This window comes from Papio anubis, chromosome 6, assembly GCF_008728515.1.
Source record: "Papio anubis isolate 15944 chromosome 6, Panubis1.0, whole genome shotgun sequence".
Classification (NCBI taxonomy): Eukaryota; Metazoa; Chordata; class Mammalia; order Primates; family Cercopithecidae; genus Papio; species Papio anubis.
This window is the reverse complement of record NC_044981.1, coordinates 144,891,550-144,912,225: the sequence shown is the minus strand read 5'-3', so window position 1 is coordinate 144,912,225 and position 20,676 is coordinate 144,891,550. Positions and strand designations below refer to the sequence as shown.

At 39.6% G+C, this 20,676-nt stretch overlaps 1 protein-coding gene across 2 annotated transcripts in view; it reads left to right on the top strand.

Annotated features, from left to right (window-relative positions):
• SLC35F1 (solute carrier family 35 member F1) overlaps positions 1-12,388 on the top strand; it is a 398,228-nt gene extending 385,840 nt beyond the window's left edge. The window contains exons 8-9 of one of the 2 annotated variants that reach the window (XM_003898255.5): positions 9,064-9,289; positions 10,169-12,388. In XM_003898255.5, the coding sequence (XP_003898304.1) occupies positions 9,064-9,288 (225 nt within the window). In that variant the 3' untranslated portion in view covers position 9,289; positions 10,169-12,388. Of the gene's footprint in view, positions 1-1,159; positions 6,591-9,063; positions 9,290-10,168 lie in introns of those variants that run through there. The other variant, XM_017958371.3, reaches the window with a different exon arrangement.
• The last annotated feature ends 8,288 nt before the right edge of the window (positions 12,389-20,676 follow it).

The following is a 20,676-nucleotide window of genomic DNA, read 5'->3' as shown; positions in this document are numbered from 1 at the left end:
GTCATGTTACCAATTATATTAGTCAGCAGAGAAACAGAATCGACAGGAATGTGTGTGTGTGTGTGTGTGTGTGTGTGTGTATTCAGAGAGAAAGAGTGATTGATTTTAAGGAATTGGTTCAGGCCATTGAAGGCTGACAAGTCCAAAATCTGCAAGGAAGACCAGCGGGATAGAAACCCAAGAAAGAGTTGTCTGAAGGCAGTCTAGGGATACAATTTTCTCTTCCTGGGGGGGGGGCTCAGTCTTTTTTTGTTTTTAAGACCTTCAACTGATTGGGTGAGGCTCACCCCACCCACATTATGGAGGGTAATCTGCTTTACTCAAAGTCTACTGACCTAAATGTTAATCTCATTTTAAAAATACCCTCACAGAAACATCTATTTGGTCCAATACCTAGGTACTGTGTCCCAGCCAAGTTGACTTATAAAATTAACCATCACAAGTCCGTCCCTTTTCAACTTGGCATCAATTACACATGTCTTTAAATAATACTTAATCTCTAAATAAAGACAATAATAAGATGCTATTTTTGCCTAACATGAATGACTGTCCTGCATACAATTGGAAAACACACTAACCCTTGCCTTAAAGGCAGATGCAAAGTCCTTAAATGATGATGTTCTCTCTTTTCCTTCATATCCTTTCATATTATGATGTAAAGTCAATGCTATATAATGTTATGTTATATAATAAGGAGACAAGGGTAGGAAGAAAACAAATATGTTTGCTATATATACACACACATAAATGTGTTCATAACAAGGAAGAAATATTTATGAGAATTACAGTTCTCGTTTCTGTAACTGGTCACATGGTTTCTGCTGGTATGTTCTTCCACTACGGTTTCTGTGTTCCCTTTGCCTTCAACTGGTCATGATTATTTACCTCATGAAGAGACCCCAAACCTTCATTTCTGAAAGGTCAGGGACATTAGTAGTACTGCCTGTATTGATTTATTGTAGTTTCCATTGAATTTTATCACAGGTCATGATAATCCTAAGAGATAATCCTAAGAGATACCCTAAAGGATCTCCTCCTGAACGCCAGACAGACTCTTCCTTACTTCCCTGGGAAAGTAGTAGTCCAGTTTCCCCTTGGTAATTGAGATCAGCCACCCACCCGGAACTGAAACTCTCTTCTTTGCCTATTGTTTCAGAAGCATGAGGAGCCCAAAGTGGCCAGACGGCAGCCTCAACTTTCCCTGCATGGAATCTTTGTTCTATCTTCTGGCAGAAGCGTTCTTCTCTCTGACCCTAAAATTTTAAGATCAACAGAGCAAAGGTTGCAGTGACAGGAAGCAAAAATTTTGCTAGTGGCCAACAGAGCTAATAGAAAATGATGACACTTCCATTTCCACCCCTTGATTCCATTGTAATGGGGCAGGAGTCTCTGGGATCTGTTGAGCTGCTACACTACCACTTCTACAAACTCAGTATTTTTCCCTGGCATTAAAATTCAATCTCTTACAAAATTGCTCTAGCCCAGCATGTACCTCTGTGTTTTGCAGAGGGAAAATAGATGTCTTGTGATGCAAAAGTCCAAACGGAGTGAAGGTCACTGCTCAGTGTGCCTCCCACACAAATGTAATGTCTTTTTGACTACTGATAATAAGAAGGATGCACGGGAAGGTGACATAAATGAGCCATTGAATGGCCTTTGTTGTAATTGAGCCTATAATTAACCACTCCCACAGAGTAAGCCCCTCTGTTCCACTTCTGACTTGGCTATTATGGCCTCTCTTTTTTGCTGGAATGCAGAAAATAGAAATCTGTGTGAACAAGGATTTCTATCAGTTCATCAGACCAAGTGAAAATGTCTGTTTGTCATATAAAAGATAATGGCAGAAATCCATTTTTAGTTCCCGATTGCTGTACTCATGTGTGAAATTACCCACCGGGGAAGATATTTGCCTATAAAAGAACCCTTACTGGCCTTAGATGTGATTGGCTGCACAAATTATACTGCCAAATGAATTGGTTTTGCAGACTGAACAGAAGACCTCATAAGCCAAACTGGGATTGCAGCTCAGAGCAGAGCCTTGCCCTGGGTGATGACATAGGCACACAGAGGCAAGGGCCCTGGTTGCTACTTCTCTTTGCTTTAACAACACAATGCTTGGAGATTAAATTATTTCCCAAGTATTGAAATCTTAGCAGTGACTTGGTTTTCTGATACGAATACAGAATCCATTTGGCATTCTGACGGAGGCACTCGTTTGTTTATTTTTGTCTTGATTAAATTAACATGAATTGAGATTCAAATTCTCAAACTGGAGAAAGAATGGGAGGCAGGGGTTTGTGGGGGTCATTATTCTTAGTCTCTAAAGACAGCTGATTTTGGTATCTGTCAGTAGATTATGTGACTTTCCCATATTTCATATTTTGCATGGAATGACCTAGAAGAGCAAAATATCACAATATTTAACCAGAAAGATTTAGTCCTTTTTTTTCTAACAAAAAAGGAAATAAGGAAAAAAAGAAAAGAGGAGAAATAAAGGACATGAGAATAGGAGACAGAGCAGTAATTGAGGAGTTTGAAAGTATCTGAAACAGCTCTGGTCTCTTCTGGCGATTTATTTCCAGTTCAGTAAGCCCAGAAGCTGAACTTTTGCATTTTTAATGTACTTCATAATAATAAAAATGATCTTGTTAGTTTAGTGCAGAGCCAAAATTAGGAGGTCAGGCATCAACTTGTTTGTGTTGGTTTTTCCATGGAGCCAGGTCCGTCTAGTTGTCTTGGCCTGAATAGCAATTGGCTCAGGCCCAATGGCAATAGATCAGGACCTGGCAGAGCTTTTCGTCCCAGGGTCTTACCGTTACAGGCCACAGCTTACAGCGTGCTCAGCACTGACCAACATCTTCTTGCCCTACACCAAGCAATTGTACCCAAGCTCCCGGTACGGTCCTCAGCCCTCTGAGAAGCACGGGGCTGCCAAGAGACGAGCTGTGTTATCAATGCTGAATTGTCCTCTCCCTCCCCATAAGGACACGCAGAGAGTTGGCTTCATTTCTTCTAAGATAGTTGCCAAAAGGTCCACCCTTTAATTCACATATAAAGTGGGACTCCCCTTTTAGTTATTCTTCACTATAGCAGCATTACATTGAGTGAATGATTTATTCTTAATTCACATGTTACTTTAATTTAGTCACTGATGGATCTTTAAAACTACTCTGGTACCCAGAACCTCCAAACTGGTAATCTGCTTCCAATTGAAACAGAGTTGGGCTTATTTATTCCTTCTTGATCTAGAAGTTATGGTTAGTGTGCAAGTTGATTTATTTTCCTATGTGCATTTTATTTCACAGAGTAGGTAAGTAAAGGACACTCTGTCTTCCATGGCAAAGAATAAGCAGGACAGTTTTCACAAACTTAATTAAAAGTCTCATTTTTCCCAGGAATCATGTGCCTGTTGAAGTTAACAGACCAATCTCTCTATGTGGAAATTCTCCCTAGTAGCTCCTAAACCCACATTTTCTGGGTTGTGCTACGTAACGTTGAGAATAACCAATCATTGCAAGGTATTTTTCTACTTACCCATGGTTGCATTGATTTTGAAGCAACTGTTAAATTTGCAGATTCCAAGACTTTACCCTCATAGATGTTTTCTACCAAAGAGTTAAAAATATGGGAAAGTTTAATTACATCTTTGTCTTTTTAAAAGAATAAACTGAATAACAACTAGAAAGGACATGGTTATTATGGCCACGTTATGGCCACATATCCTTCATATATGCGAAATACCTTTTCATCAGAAGCAATGTCTAATAACACTTAGAAATATCCTTGTATTCATTTCTGTGCAGCCTCCTTATGCAGTTCATGGACCAGTTTTAACTCTTGCCATTATCATGTTTCCAAGTAGTATGCCTGTTTCAATGGCAGGCTCATATCCAATACAGCCTCAAAAGGTAACATGTCTTTTGAAGTTTAACAGTAATAGCACCCTTGAGCTATGGTGTGAAATATTTGGTGTTTGCTTCCTTCACTTATCATAGAGAGCCTTGGGAACATCTGAGGGCTTGAAAGCATTGGCCTTCGCTCATGTGTGGTACATGAGCAGCCATCGGGGCAGTGTTCTCTCAGGCTACTCACTGTGCTCAAGGAAAGCAAGCATTCATTATAGGAATGCAATTTCAGAAGGCAGATGGTATCAGGTCAGCAGAAGGGGCCTGTAGTGTGTGTGTGTGTGTGTGTGAGAGAGAGAGAGAGAGAGAAAGAGAGAGTATTTTTTTAAAGAGACAGCTTGTGTATAGTGTAGTGGCAGGTATAGTGTAGTGGCAAGACCATAGCTCACTGCAGCCTCAAACTCCTGCCTCAGCCTCCTGAGTAGCTAGGACTACAGGCATGCATCACCACACCAGGCTAGGAGCCTTGAAAAAGCTACACAGAGACATATGCTTAAAGGGACTCTTTAAGGTACACTTCCCAGGGATAAAGGAAAAACCCAGGCCCACCAGATAGAAGTGGTTGGTACATATATTCAACAAAAGTAGAGCTGAAACCCAGAGTCCACTTTGCGCCTCTCTAGGGATCACTCATGTTCTCCTCTGCTGACCTCTGCCATGTTTTCAGTCAAGCTAGAAAAAGAAAGTTGCCGTTGAAGCATTGCCCTCTTCTTCACATAGTCTAGTTGATGTATTTATAAATGGACTTTGAAATGACTTTCAAACCACATGATTTTCTACTTGTATAGATTTAGGTTTATTAAAATTTGACTTAGAAGTTGAATGCCAAAAATGAAATGAAAATTTGGTCTGTGATGTGCTGAATGCCACAGGAACTAAATAGCAATCAAACTGACAGGCCAGCTTTCTTTCTAAGAGCTAGGTTTAACTCTGGTTGGAAGTTAAAGAGCTTTGTACAGCCTTATTATCCATCCTCCAAGCCACCTCATCCTGTATAATAGCTTGTGTCTCAGTCAGATTGTTTTAAGCAGCACTCAGGGATTTTCAGTATGTACAGTGAGTGCCTTCTGACCTGTGTTCTCAAAGAGACTCATGAAGGTGAAAAAGACAGCAGCAAAGTAAACAGCGTCTGCAATATGGTCGTGTTCATACAGGAGTTATCCTTTCTCAGATTCTTAAGGCTTCCAGTTAGATAAAATGCAGGAAAAAGTGTGTCTGCAGCACAGAAAAAACAGCATATTCTGATGGCTACAGTTTGCAAAGGGAAAGCCCTCCAAGTACACTTTGGACAGCAAGCAGCCCCAGCTCTCCAATGGAGACAGCCAGCCTCTGCCTGAGCTTCCCTTACCTGTAACTCAGAGACAGCTTTCAGTCCTCATGTAGCATTCCAGAGAAGTTCCTGTTCTCGTTACTTGGGGAGGTAGAAATAAGTATTTATTTGCAGTTAGTAAGTTAAGCAGCCTAGATTGTGCAATACTTTTGTCTGATTGATTGATTTTTGAAATGAATGCTCTACAAGAAAAGTGCACCATCCAGAATAGAAGGTCATTCTATTAGGTATCCCTGATTCAATTTTCTTTTTCAAGTTAAGCTAAAAAGAGGGAAAAATAAAACTTTTTTTTACTTTTATTTTTTAAGCAGCAAACCTTTCTCTCAACATTTATAACATTCAACATTTATCCTGATTAATCATAATGCTTGCTTGACTGCTGTCTTTTTGGGCTTGTATCTAAAATGAAAAATTTCTCTACCATTTATTAATAAAGCCTCTTGGGTGACTTCCAAGATACTTCCATCATATAAAATCCCATGCTCTCTATCTTTGGAGCTATTTTTTGACTGAATTCCATATGAATTAAATAGAAGTGCATTAAAAATAAACTATGTGTTATTATGCTAAAGCTATGTCCCAAGAAAACAATTCTGTAATGAATTTCTCACTCAACCTGATGGTTCCATGTCCAAAAAAGGGATGATCCTTTAAGCAGTACATTAAAGTATCATTTCTTACAATGGTGAGGGCATTAGCTTTACAAAATTTAACAGTATATTCTTTGTCATATTGATCAAGTCTAAAATCATAAATGGAGAGGAATCCAATCCTTCTACCTGGATACTCTGTATTCAATCCTTTCCTGTCTCTGCCACTACATTATTTCAATTGCCAAATCCTGCCCACCCCAAGTTTATGACATCTCTATGCCAGTCCACTGACCAACAGCCCTGAGTCTTCTCTCCAGACTCTGGCTTTCTTCATTGTCTCTTCCAATTCATCGTCCTATCACACTCCTCTGACTGACCCCAGGTTTGAAGATGATTTTTGGAGTCAATGATTGTAGATTCATACTAGGACTTCCTTCTTAACGGGTTTTTGTTGAGCATTTTATGTACTAGAAAGGCATTGCATTATCTGGTTTAAAGCTAAAATGTTTGAACTACTCCACTGGTACAGGCTGATTTTTTTATTATGTTTCTTTCTTTAGTCTGAAACTTCCCCATTATTCATTCAAGATAAAAAAAGAAATAGCAGATAATATTTAGTAGATGTCTACATGGTGCCAAGCTCTGTACTTGGCATTGGTCAAACAAGACACAACCTCGTAATCCAGAGACTACTGAAAAAAGACAATTTAGGCCAGGCGCGGTGGCTCACGCCTGTAATCCTAACACTTTGGGAGGCCAAGGCAGGCAGACAGCTTGAGCCCAAGAATTTGAGACCAGTCTGAGCAACATGGCAAAGCCCTTGTCTCTACAAAAAATACAAAAATTAGCCAGGCATGGTGGCAGGTGCCTGTAGTCCCAGCTACTCGGGAAGCTGAGGTGGGAGGATCACATGACCCCAGAAGGTTGATGCTGCAGTAAACCATGATTGTGCCACTGCATCCAGCCTGGGTGACAGAGGTGAAACCCTGTCTCAAGAAGACAGAAAAAAAAGACAATTTAATCAATGATTATATCAGATTATTATAAGATATATCAGTATTACTATGATAAAATAAGTGCTATAGTAATAACAAAAAAATAATAAGAATGAAGCTAATGTGAATTGAATGTTTGCAGCAAGATAGAAACTGTGATAAGTGTTCTACATGCCTTATCGAATCTAATCTTTTAACCACCCTATAATAGGTGTGCTTTACTGCTAAGGAAGCTTGGACCTGGAAAGGTTAAGAAATGTGTCCAGAATTGAAGCTAGAAGGTGGTAGAGCTGAGATCTGAAGCCAGCTTGGTGGTTAGAATGCAGGGATAACTATAAAGTGCTCATTCGTCGTCTCTCTACCTCCATATGCTGCAGTAGAGGCAGGTTCACACCTAAGACCCTTTGCTTGAAACTAGAGACATATGGGTGGAGTTTTGAAAGTGAAAGTAATTAATAAAATATTTGAAGTGATGGTAATGTTAGGAACAGACCTATTTCATTCACCGAAGTTTCAGGTAAAGGGTGAAGCTCCTGAATATAGAATTTCAAGAAGCAAGTTTGAGTGTAAATAGGTTTTCTGAGATCATACATGACTGTACCGTTAGTGGTCTTCTTTTTCTACCATTTTATTTTACAAATTTATGAATCAAAGAATAAGGCACATTTATTTTCATTGGGAAAAGTGAATTATGTCAAGTTAATTAAATGAAGCTGTTACAAGCTGAGTCTAGTACATAAATCCATCTAAAGTAGGGTTATCATATGGTTTCAATGTGAAAAATAAAGGAATTGAGGGACAGGGTGTGGAGTGCTCTAGAAAGAAAATCAGAAAAGCATCTTTAGCCTTAGCTCCCTTGCTGCTGCAAAAAGAAAGAAAGAAAACAACACTGTAGCAGGGACGTTTAGTTGCAGGGATACCTTTTTTTATGAGCCATTTTCAAGACTCCCTTTCCTATTATTGAACTACAGTTAGAGCCATCTTTTAGCTTTTTATTATAGCCTTGTAACTTACTTCATAGGATCTCTGGGCCATTTTCCTGTCTTCCTTTCTTCCAACTTCCAATTAATTTTTGTCTTTTTAGCAGTTTTTAGTTCTTTCAGTATTAGCATTAAAAAGGACAATAAAATTGATGCCTTTTTCCCCATGGACACAGGATGTGGTCAAGACTGGGTTATTAGCTATTGACTGAAATGAGATTTGGCATGCTGTAAGTGCATTGTGTTGTTTTTGTCTATCTGTACCTGTTTGGCCACTGAGACAATTAAGTCCTAAATGGTAGGGATCAACATATTTTTCATTTCTCTTTCCCCAGTACATAGTTCAGTGTCTGATATAGAGAAGGCATATAAGAAACTATTCATTTAATGAAGGAGTGAATGAATGAATGAATGAATGAAACACAAGAAATGGCAATACTCACATTGTTACCATACTCTTTCCCCAGTAACTACTGAAGTAACTACTTCCAGTGTAACTACTCAAGAAGGTCCAGAAGTCATAAGTTTCCACAAACATACGTAAATTCTTGCGACTTGTATAAACCAGTATTTTCTCTCCCTCTCCCCCCAAACTCTCTGAATTGTCAAGCAAGTAGATTAGGAAGCAGAATGTTGTATATACAGCCCTGTTTGGTTTTGTTTATAGATCAGTGGGTCAGGAATGGAATGTTATACTATTTCTTTCTGTCCGAGGATAATCTAATCTTGCAAAGATATTTACCAAAGTCAATAACAATTCCTACTAGGAAGACAAATAGTGTCTGAATTGGATTAAGGTGTAACGAGAGTGCCCTGATGCAGCTGTCAGTGAGCCATTCATTGTTTATGGCTTCATTACAACCCTAAAGGGGATATCTGTATTTCTCTAAGTTTAATGAAGCCACAAACAACCAACTTTTTATTGAGTGATATTGGAGATTTTTTGCTTTTAACTTGATGCATTTTAAGTTGTGCTTAACTAGTTCTCGCACCATACCAGATCCTCAGATTGGCACTTTAGAGACCATTAGCGAAGTGTTCCTCTGTGTTAGCCACAGGGTCTAGGAAAGATAAGGGGAAATCAATGGGACCAAGCCAGTGTAGGATGAGAAAATTCATTCTCCATCAAGGGTATTGGCCAACTCATCACACTGCCTGTTCTGAGAGGAAGCAGCTCTGCTCACATCTCTCTGTGCCTCGTTAATGTGTCAGTGGTTCTGCCCTGGCTGTCAAATGACTTTACTGTTGTGTTTTTTTTAGTTTTCAGGACTTTATCTCCTGTCTTTCTTCACCATCCTCATTGGGCTGGTGCTCTACTCCTCCACCTCCACCTACATAGCCCAGGACCCCCGAGTGTATAAGCAGTTCCGCAATCCTTCAGGACCTGTTGTGGACTTACCGACCACAGCTCAGGTGGAACCCTCAGTCACCTACACCAGCCTGGGCCAGGAGACCGAAGAGGAGCCTCATGTTCGTGTGGCCTAGGGTGAGGCCCGCCCTGCCCACTGAGGCCAACTCATTGGCCATGTTTTTGCCCATCATCTCTGTATTGTACATAGAGAAAGGTATTTACTAGGTGCAGTTTACACAGGTAGACTGCAAGGTAGCAAATCCTCTGAAAGCTTGTGAAAGGAGCAAGCTCAACATCACTGGAGACACAGGCTCTAATCCACCTGACTCGGAAAGATGCCTAGCTAATGTGTATCCTGATCACAACTCCCCTGCGTTCATTACTGTGAAAACCTTTGAATCAAAAGCAAGTATTATTGTTATTATGATTTGTATTATTATTATTGTTACTGTTATCACACCAACTTTCAGGAGGATGTTTTGTACTCCTGATGGAAACTATTGCCAGACCCACATGTAGTCAACATAAACCCCACTTTTCTATGGCAATTCACTTTTTAAGAGTCATACTTTATTTTTTTGCACAGACTATATGAGTGATGCATGCCACAGGAGCTCCACCCCTGAGAAGTTTCCTTATCCTAGGGACCTGGTGGCTCATGGTTTCCTCTGTTACCTGTTGGATTGCCTGCTCAATAAGTATTTTGTGCTGTGACCTTTGTAGGGAGGGGCAACTGACCATATAATTCTCTATTCTAGGAATAGATATAAAAGAAACATTTTAGCCTTTTTATATTTTGATCTCTGATTACTCCAGGCCATTGCCTTTCTGTTGTGCCACATGATTCTGCTAATCAAGTCCCTGTAATAACAAGATAAGGACTGTTCCATTTCTGTGGCTTTTGGGAGCCCCCAGAAATAATATCATTTGTGTTTAGGGCAATATATAATTATAAAATCTTTCTGCCCCTCCCTGTAGCCTCTCTTCAAAAACTATCTTTTCTTTTTTTTCTAGATTTCCTTAGTGATAATATGGAAATTAATCAAGGCGCTGGAAAAAGCCATGGTTCTCTGCCCTTTTAATTCTGTGACACCTTTTTAAAAATACACCAGCATGGAAATTACCTTTATTGTGGAAAATCATTGGTTGTGCCACCTCCTAACAAAGTCAAGGTGCTGATGTGGAGCAGTCTTTGAAAATGGCTTAATTGATCTGGCCACTTTGCAGTGGTAACGAAGTCATCATTGAAAAAGTCTGGCATTTTGGTCATATTTGGCATCCATTCAATAACAGGTATATTGACACAACATTCTTATGGACACAGAGAATACTGCAGGATCCTGATAAGACTATGAATGATATGTCACTAGTCTAATCTGTTACCCTTAAAATAGCCCTTTTTTCAAACACAGGAAATTAAGAAACACCACAGACTTCTATTATTTAGAAAAGAGTCTATGTGTCAGTATGTAACGTACTCTTTTAGTTTGGCTGACTTCAATACCATTCAAAAAGATCCTCAATGGAGTTACAGGGTTTATAGGGGAAAAATACATGTTTATGAGACATTGGGCAATTTAAATCAATGTATGTTACACAAGCAAGCAAAGCAAAACACCAGTGGGGTCTCTGGAAAGTAAAAGGACAGACTACAGTAGAAGGACTGATCCCAGAGTGCCTGTACAAGGCCTAAATCTGGCAGGCAAAAGCATCCCACACTGTCTGTCAGCACCCACATTGCCTTTTTGCCTGCCTTCTACACTGGGTGAGTGGACTTACCCTTGGAGATGGAGAAGAAAAATTCTCTTCTCTGATATTCAGATGTAATGGTCATCTCAGTTCAGCCCCCTAGGAAACATGTTTTATTTTCCGTGGGGAAAGTATCAGCGTTAAAGCTCTATCAAATCAAAACAACTGTGCCAACATCATCTCTCTGCTACCTTTCAACCAATTAAATACCTTTCTCTGAATATTTTGTCCATTCAGATCCGAAGACCTTTAAAGACTGTGGTTTTATTTTTGTGTTTACATTCCTTTGGTTTGAATAATTTGCTTGATTTATTGCATTTTTAGTATTTATTTTAAGCCAGATGTTTTCGTCTTTGATTCATTTTTATGACATTGATTTGTAGACACTTAGTAAAGTCTTATGAGAAGCAAGTGGATGAAATTATTTCCAAGTCCACTCAGTAGACTGAAGTTTTTTAAAAACATAAATTTCCAAAAAGTTTGCAATCAACAGATGGCTAAAGGTTGCCATCTGAATTATTTTATAGGATATTTTAATTGACTCCATTGTATGGAAACCAAGTGTGAATGTTAAAATGAATTCGCTGTATACCCTTTATCATTCAGTGTCCTTGTACTGAGACTTTCATGTCCCTGGGTGACCTCAATGTGTTGGTTTGTCTCCATTTAGAAAGGTTGATAATATATTGAATTGTTCAAGATCAGGAGTTCCAGACTGACCCTTCAGGAAAAAAAAAAAAAAATTACAAAGAACAAATTCTTTTTCTGTGTAAAAAACATTGATCCTTTGGGAATGGGGTGGGAAATGGGAGTAGGACAACATTAACTTTAGCTGTTTTAGTTTCTGAGATTTCATAACCTCAGTAGACACCAGCAAAAATTTCAGTTTTTAAGTCCACAATCAATCTCTCCTCAATGAATAAGACTTTAGCAATTTGTGCAAAATTTGATCGGGTAAAAGCAAACTACAATTCTCCTAAACCCTGCTAGAGATTAAATGGTGGTTCTCACTTCCTCAATGAAAACTTGCACTGGGGACAGCGCTTGCCTTGGTCAGACCTTCCCACATCTACAGACTCTCAAATACATGACCAGGTGACCAAGCAATGGAAAAATTTGCACCACCATGTCCCATGAAATTGTTTCAATGTTTAGTTTAGATATTGCTAACTTGTGCTATTAACCTTTTGACAAGCGTGTAGTATTGTTTGTTTTGGGTTTCTTTTTGATTTATAACTATTTAGTAGTCCCCAGCTAGCTACCAGTACAGATTTTACCCCATGGGTAGGATTCTATTGTTAAGCCACATAACAAAGCACACTAATTCTGACAACACTGCAGATGGAAAATATGAACCAAAAAAAATTTACACCGATAAGTTCAACAAACTGTCCATTTTTGATATTTGCATGCTCCCCTATGGACTGGCTGTGGCAATGTAATGCCTGTATAATGTTTTCAAATAAAAATAAATGCTTTATGAAAGCACCGAATTCTTGGTTTTCTTTTGTGTTTGTCTGCACTATGACAACCATGGAAGCAGCTCCCTTGGGATGCTAGAAATAGCAACAAAAGTAGATGGCTGGGTACATGTCAAAATAAAAACCAGAAAGAAAATATTTCCAAATTAGGAAGGGCACAATTGGTCTCAGAACTATCGTTTCAAAAGCCAAATTAAACATGTTCATAGTTTGCAAAGTTAATTATTTACCTGGGTACATAAGAACTCTCTGGGGCTTCAAGCCCACATTTAAAACACATGGAAGACAATATAAATTTACCCCCAAGAAACGGTTCCTCATAAAGAAGAAAGTTCTGTGTATGCTGGCCTTGGCACACAACAGACTTAACGGATGAGCATTCTTCCAGTGCAATGTTTATGAAGCAGAGATTGCTCATATTTCTGCTCAGAACTTACACAGCATCTTATAATCATCCCTCCTCCACTAACTGCTGTCACTTTGCAACCCCATAAGTACCTAGATTGTAAATACATTTACATGTTCTTGTCAATTTTTGCAATCAGACCTCAAAAATTAAATAAGCCAAGAAGACTGTGTGTCTGAGTTATATATTAAGATTGATATTTAAAGAAAACATTCATTTTTCAGGAAAAAAGGAATTGTAGCACAGTAAGTGCTTTATAAAGTGCTCTCAGGTTGAGATCCATCATGAGCTGCTTTTATAAATAGTTGGAATAGCATGTACTTAACATAAATAATTTGCTTGAGAAATGTGACACTCAGTTTAAATAAGTTTTTTCCTTGAAAAAATGTAAATCTTTCTCTAAAGTATTGTTTACTTCCATTTAGTAAGCTCTTCGATCAAAGACGAAATAAAGTTGAACTTCAGCCTAGCCTCTGTCCAAATGTCCAGCAATTCCAATTGATGGGGGCTCAGATCGTATATACAATAAATGTATGTCATGTTTCCCCAATGAATTAAGATTTGTTTTCTTAAGAGAAAGAACTGGGTTTTCTAAAGAACTTGAAAGTTCTTGCAATAGTAAGATAAGGAAGCACTTGAGTGATTCTCATGACTATTAGCATGAGAGAAAAATAGAAACAAGTAAAATTCAGCAGGAAGGCTGTAATTTATTGTCTTGATGTTCCACAAGAAAACAAATCGTAATGTCTAAAATAACAGGAGCTGAAATTAGATCCAGTTTATATATTTTCAGTGCCCAGCAAAATACCTTGCACATGGAAGACACTCATACATCTTGTTTTACAGGAATCAAGCTTCTAAACCATAAATATAAACTACAAGGGTAAGAATTCTATTACAAAATGTTCCTTTCTTCTTCTATTACTCTTGAGTACTTTGTTTTTCCGTAAAATTCCTGCGTCTTGGAAAGGAAGAAATCACCATGTCCACTTAAATGCACCCTTCTAGGGAATTTTTTACAATCGCTTACAATATTTGGCCCTTCAAATTCAGGCCCAAGGTATGAAATAGCAAAGCAAAGTTTTGTTTCGTTTTCTCCTGCAAATAGTGTTTTGAATTTATAATATTCCTTCTTAGTATATACACTGATCTTTCTTTTTTCCTTCTTTTCTTCCTTTTTTCCTTGATTTCTTCTCTTTTTCTTTTGTTTATTTTTCTGTCTTTCTTTTTTCTGCAAGCATAAACAGAGGGTTCACTGTGAGCCACCTGCTAGGCAGGTCCTTTCATTGTCTATGTGGTTAAAAAAAAAAAAAAAAAAAAAGGAAAAGAAAAAACATTTAATTCAAAAACATTGTAATACAGCTGAAAAGCCCTTCCCCTACCAGATGGCCTTTCATCAGTGCCTGAAAGGACAAACCACTGTGCATCACTTTTCAGACAGCCAGACAAGTTGCCTCCAAACACCACTGCAGCCTGATTAACAAGGAAAGCTAATGATCAGGGTGGAGGTCTCTGCGAATAGGCTCTAAGACTAGGGCCATCCATCTGGATGGACAAAGGCCTGGTGTGGACAAAACTAAAATCTGTAAAAGCATGCAAATGAGCTTGTTCACTGAGCCTCAGCATTAGAGCTGGGACCAATCCCATAACGCTTGAAGAAATTTCAGGACAGATAAAGGTAAATATTACTTTACACAATGGAGAATAATCTTCCTGAACTCACTGCCTCATACCGCTGGTATAGGTTAAAAATGTAAATGTTAGGTCACATAATAGATGACAGAGCTACAAGGGGACATTAAGTAAGCTGAGTATGCAATTCATTATCCAACGGTTGACACTTTCAAAAGTGAAAGTAGGCACTTAATAATGATGCCTGGACAACAGGTGTAGACCTGGTCCATCCCAGATGAACCTGCCTGTGTGGTCACTGGCTTTAAGAAATGCACTGGTCCTGCCCTCCCCCTGGGAGGCCAGCAGCATGGCGGATTGCTGCATCTTCCTGACACTAGCTGCCACTGTCTGCAGCAGAACAGTGGGCTGGAGGCAACCACCTGCTCACAATGGTAAGGGTGTTTGTAGATTCTTAGTGCTGGAGGGCAGCACGCTGGCCTCAGCCTGACTGTTCAGACCTCCTTCTTTGAATCATCTATGGCCAGGGTTGGTAGAGCAATGAGAGGAGTTCCAGTGGTGGTATCTCAAGCATCTTCCCCGCTGTTTCATTGCTAAATGTGTAAAAATGTAAAAAAGCAAGAAAGAAACAGGTGACCCTAAAAGAGGCAGTACTGCTGGAATTATTTAAAATTATTCATAAATTACAGTAGAAGCCTACACACCCATCCCTTTCAAGAAATGCTGATGACAAATAAACGCCTGCATAAATGAATGCATAGCTCTCATGAGAGGAAGAAATAGATTCCCAGGCACTGAAGAGTAGATGACTATGGCAGTCGATCAAAACCATCATTCACTCAACTTTTTCCCAGCAGGGTCCACAAATACCAGTTCTGGAACTTTGGGCTAGTAGGTTGAAACATGGGGCGATAATGTCTGTTCTTGTGCAAAGTTGGATCTCGTTAATGCTTTTCTTGGCCTTGTCTTTATAGGCAGGGAGAATTACTTCCATAGCACCTGAAGAGGTTTGATAAATTTTAAGTAACAGTAATAATTGCAGTTTCACAGATGGTTGGCCACTTGCCAGTTTCACAGCAAACTAGTAAAGCAATAAGAAAATCTACTTGCTCTTAAAATGACTACTATTCTAAATGAAATTACTAAAGAGAGAGGAAATGAGCTAATCACTGGAATAATCAAAACAGTGTCATTATGGGACTCCCTGTGAGCTTTTGTTTGAATTCTCTAATGTGGTTTTTGGCATTAAATAGGATTTTAAACGCTAAATAGGTCACACTTGCATACAAATGGTTGAGTGAATCACATAACTGCTTTATGTTCCCCAAGATTCTGCTTATCAGGCTGCGTTTTAATTAAAAGGAAAATTGTCAGGGATAGAGGATAACTCAACGTGGGGAATTTGGTATCCTTAGTTGAAGACTAAGACTTCACTTTTTATTCGCTTTTCAATTCACAGTCATGATTTCCAAACAACATGAAATTCATTTCATTTTAGTCACAAGTTTAGACACAGAATTTGAAAGTTAGAGGAATTGGAGATCATTTTGTTGACAAATCTCAAGTCCAGTCATTTCATGGCATGTGTGAAGATGGCTTAGCTAGAAAGAGAGATGTTTAGCCTTGAGAAGCAAAAGCCTTATCCACTACTGGCAAAATTCTGCAGATAACACAATAGTGTGTAAGTCCTTAGTTAGGAAGGCTGCTCTGTGATCACTAGAAATGAAGATCAGAGAGCAGAATGTAGATCCTTCCCACTAAGCGGCTCAGAGCAGCTTCTCAGGCACTTGGATAAGAGGTCCTTAGGAGGATCCCTATTGCCAACCAACTTTTAAGTATAATCCCAAAGAAAGAAGAAAGAAAAAACATGTGGTTCATGCCCATGGTGAATTGCTTTTGTCCTTCTGGATTGAGTCCTTCTAGGAAAATTTGCAGGTGGGGAATTGTCCCGCTGCTATTCCTACTCAACACACAAGTGTCAGAGGGGTCGTTGGCACTGGCCTTGCCCATGTGACTCCCCAAACCAGACATGCCGCTAGAGCTGCAACTGTCCATCTGTAACTGCCGAAGCCGGGGTTGAGAGCCCACTGCTTCCATGGGGATTTCTCATCCCTAGACGTGCACTAGCTGCCACTCACTATATTCGCCAATGGCCTGTATCAGGTCAGCATCACTTGTGAGGCTGCTGCCCTTAGAAAAAAATTCGGCTGCCACTGAATGAAAACCAAACTTCACTGTAAGGTGAAGGAGTGTCTATTTTTCTCCTGAGCCACATGAACCACTCAGTTAAGCGGTAAGGATGTGGGGAGATGAAAATCATCGAGCAAGAAGTCAAGATCATTGCAGCTTTGAAATTTTAAAAGCAACAGCTGTCCCTACCTGTCCTGAGAAGTACACCAGAGTCTCTTTACAACCCTCTAAACAGGAGCATTATAGGGCCACCGCCTCCTACTCTTGGGTTAGAGAGGTGCTTTTTGGTTTTTTGTTGTTGTTGTTGTTTTGTGTGTGTGTGTGTGTGTGTGTGTGTGTGTGTGTGTGTTTGGTAAAAACACCCTTCCAACAATTTCCCTTGTAGTTGGTTGAATGGCTTCCTTTGGTCTGTAATGTTTCTGTAACATCATCTCTTTTCCTTGACTTTTGACATTGTAAAGAAATAGACTTTTATGTACTAATGCAATTTTCATTATTTCCATTATCATGACAAAGTAGAGTATCTTCTTCTGGCTACAGCGTAATTCCCATCTATTTCTAACGCCACTGCAGTAGCATCTGCTTTCTGGCACCTTCGTATGATTTGTGTCTATTCTTCCTAAAATGATTGACCCAGCTTCACTGCAGCAGTCCACATTTGCTGTCGTCTTCTCAGCTTGGCCTTTCTACTTCACTAGTTCATTCATGGTGACAGCTTCTTTGAGCATTTCAAGAAAATGGTTTTCTTTACTTTAGAACTAATTGTAACCATCTTTGATCTTTTATCTTAAAATTCATTTAAGAAAAGGAGAAAACTCCACTGAGCATGAATATATCTCAGATATTGTCTCCAGGCTTTATGAGCATTTGTTTTAAAAAATTGAATCAAATTAGCTTTTTTAACATCACTCTGCAGACAGGCACAGTGGCTCATGCCTGTAATCCCAGCATTTTGGGAGGCTGAGGCAGGTGGATCACAAGGTCAGGAGTTTGAGACCAGCCTGACCAACATGGTGAAACCCTGTCTCTACTAAAAATACAAAAATTAGCCAGGCGTGGTGGTGCCCGCCTGTAATCCCAGCTACTCAGGAGGCTGAGGCAGAGAACTGCTTGAACCCAGGAGGCGGAGGTTGCAGTGAGCCGAGATTGTGCCACTGCACTCCAGCCGCCTGGGCGACACAGCGAGACTCTGTCTCAAAAAAAAAAAAAAAAAAAAAAAAAAAAAAATCACACTGTATATTCATTAAATGAAAACACTCTGGCTCCTGAATGACAATATTTTAAAACCAAATCATGGCCTTAAAAGATTAAAAATTACTATTTTTTTCAATGTCCTTACCTGTCAACACTATAAGATTCCCACATTAGCAGAATACTGTGAAATATTTTACTGATAATGAAGTTGGCACATGCCATCTGTCCTGAAAATGGACATTATTTTCTTCAATGGAATCATTAGCTATTTTAATTTACCTTTCTCTTATATTTTTACTTCCAACATTTCAAAGAAAAATTATTATATTACTTTTTAATTCATCCAAAGAAATATTCTTGAGGGGAAATTATGACCAGGTGGAATAATGTAGAGACTATAATATATAGCAAGTAATTCCAACTTGTATGCTATCTTGATTACAATGAACTGAAAGTTTTCCCTTTTTCTTATATGCTTTAATCATTAGAAGAACAAAATTATAAATAAAGACGTTAATTTTAACAATGAAGATCCAAGAAGTTAATAAGGTTAGGCCCCAAAACCAACCTAAATAGGAGTTTTGGTTAAAGTGAGATATTTTCCACCAATCCAGGTTCTGTCCATGACTGGCTGACTTGCAGGAAATGAACAGGGGTAAACAGGGATCCTGACAGACTTAGTTCAGCTCACATGTTCAGCTGTGTGGTAAAACAGGTGCCAGCAAAGCCATGTACCATGCCTCCCATGGAGGCAAACTTAGGATGATGGGAAGAGATTCCAGGTTAATCGCGATAACCTGGGGCACCTTCTATTAGCCCATAATTACCCCTGATAGTGTTCCTGTTTGGAGTTACCATAAGGAAATCCAAAACCTATCTCTACGTGTGGACTTGAGACCACCTTTAAGCTACTTGCTTACAGATTAAGTCCTATTTGAGTTATGAACACTAGGTGAAGATTTCCTCCAAGGAAGGAAATTCAAAAATTCTTCCACCTCTACTCCTCTATAACTTGATCCAGTAACAAGGTCTATTTTTACTTTAAAGAGATGTGTTTCTCTTCATGTTCTTCACTTGAACATCTCATTCCAGCTGTCAGTCTCCAGCAAAGATGTCAACTCAGGGCGCCAAGATTTCTCTGCGAAGCACAAGACCAACTAATAACAAGACCAAAGGCATTGATTTGGCCCAGCATCCCGTGGTTCAGAATGAGATGAATGCCTGAGAACAAAGCAGTCAGGTTACATTCCTCCCTCCTGAATGTAACTCTGAGAGCTGTGCTTAGGGTGATGAAATGCTCTTTTCAGTTGAGCAAATGAAATCCCTGGAACATGCCAAACCTAACGTTTCCATTTGCATCTCTAAAGAAAACCCAGTTGCTTCCTTTATAAAATCAAGCCCTGGTCCTCTGATATTGACAATTGACAATGGAGACCGTCCTGTCACTTGGGGGATAATGTGGAGCTGCAGTCATTATTGCAAGATGTTCGAGGTGAGGATGAACCTCGCCCTCGGCGTCAGACCTCAAGATGTCTATCTCTTAGATACTCTTTGCTTACTGCCAGTCTTGGAGAATCCTGGTTCAAATTTTCAGCGAGTGCATTTTTTGAAATCTATTATAGATTTCTGTGTAGTTGCAGCTATAACCGGTATCATTCATTCTACTGTGTGCTAAGCACTGGGTTAAGCATTGTGGAGATTGTCTCATTTACAAAGAAACCCTAGTGGGGGAGGATTTGAACTTGTACCCCATTTTTATTGATGAGTTAACGGAGGCACAGATGGGTTACACAAAATGGCCAAGGTTACACAGCTAGCAAATGATGAGGCCAGGATTCCAACCCAAGCATGTCTGACTGCAAAGACAACAGAGTGTGTCTGATGATAACTGAGAAAAGGATTTAATTTGACAAAATCTTTGAGGAGTTATCCACAAAAACACAGTGATAAGAAGTGTGTACAAGAGGAATGAAGTGAATGAATTCAAGTCAAAAGTCAGTTATGTTAAAATGATTAAATCAGCTAGTGAAGAAACCTATGCCAACTATGTTAACAGCTCACCGTTGATATGGGAAATGGGTGACTGGAAAACTCCTTTTCGTGTGGTACCAACAAAAACAGCTGGTCTGAAGAAAATAAAATAAAACAACAAACAATTTATTGGCCAACAGAAAAAAAAAATTAACTCTAGAAGTAGGAAGATATAGTCAGGAGTGACATCCCTGCCTCCTTCAACAGGTCCCATTTCTTCCTGCTGAGGCGGCATTGTGACCTTCCCCAGCCCCGACATCTTATCTGCACCTCGTTCTGGGTTCTTGCCCCTCACTGCCTGACCTCTCAGCAGCCTGGCTCAGCTGGCCACACCCTCCTTTGGAAACATTGCTTTTCCTGAGGTTGTGGAACCACCATGTGGTGTTCCTGCGCCTCACAGGCCGCTCCTACCTGGATCTTGTGTAGGATCTTCTTTCTCTCCCATAACAACTCCCTGGGGTCCCCCCGCTCTGTACTTAGTTTGCTTCTCCTTTTAATTTATATTCACTCTCACTGCTTTCAACACCAGCTTCATGCCCATGACTCACACGTTGGCATCCCCAGCCAGACCTCTCTCCGCCTGCTCAACGTCACCATGTGAATGTCCAATAAACCTCTCAAACCTAATGTGTCCAAAACAGAACTCCTGATTCCCCCCAAACCTGTTCCTCCTCCAGTCCTCCCCCTATCACTTCACAACTCCCCATCTACCTGGTGGCTCAGGCCAAGTACCACAGATGCGTCATCGATTTTGTTCTTGTCGTCAGCACCCACATCCAGTGCACCAGTAAGGCTTCTCCTACAACTCCTGTCCTGAATTGGATGCCTGGCCACAACTG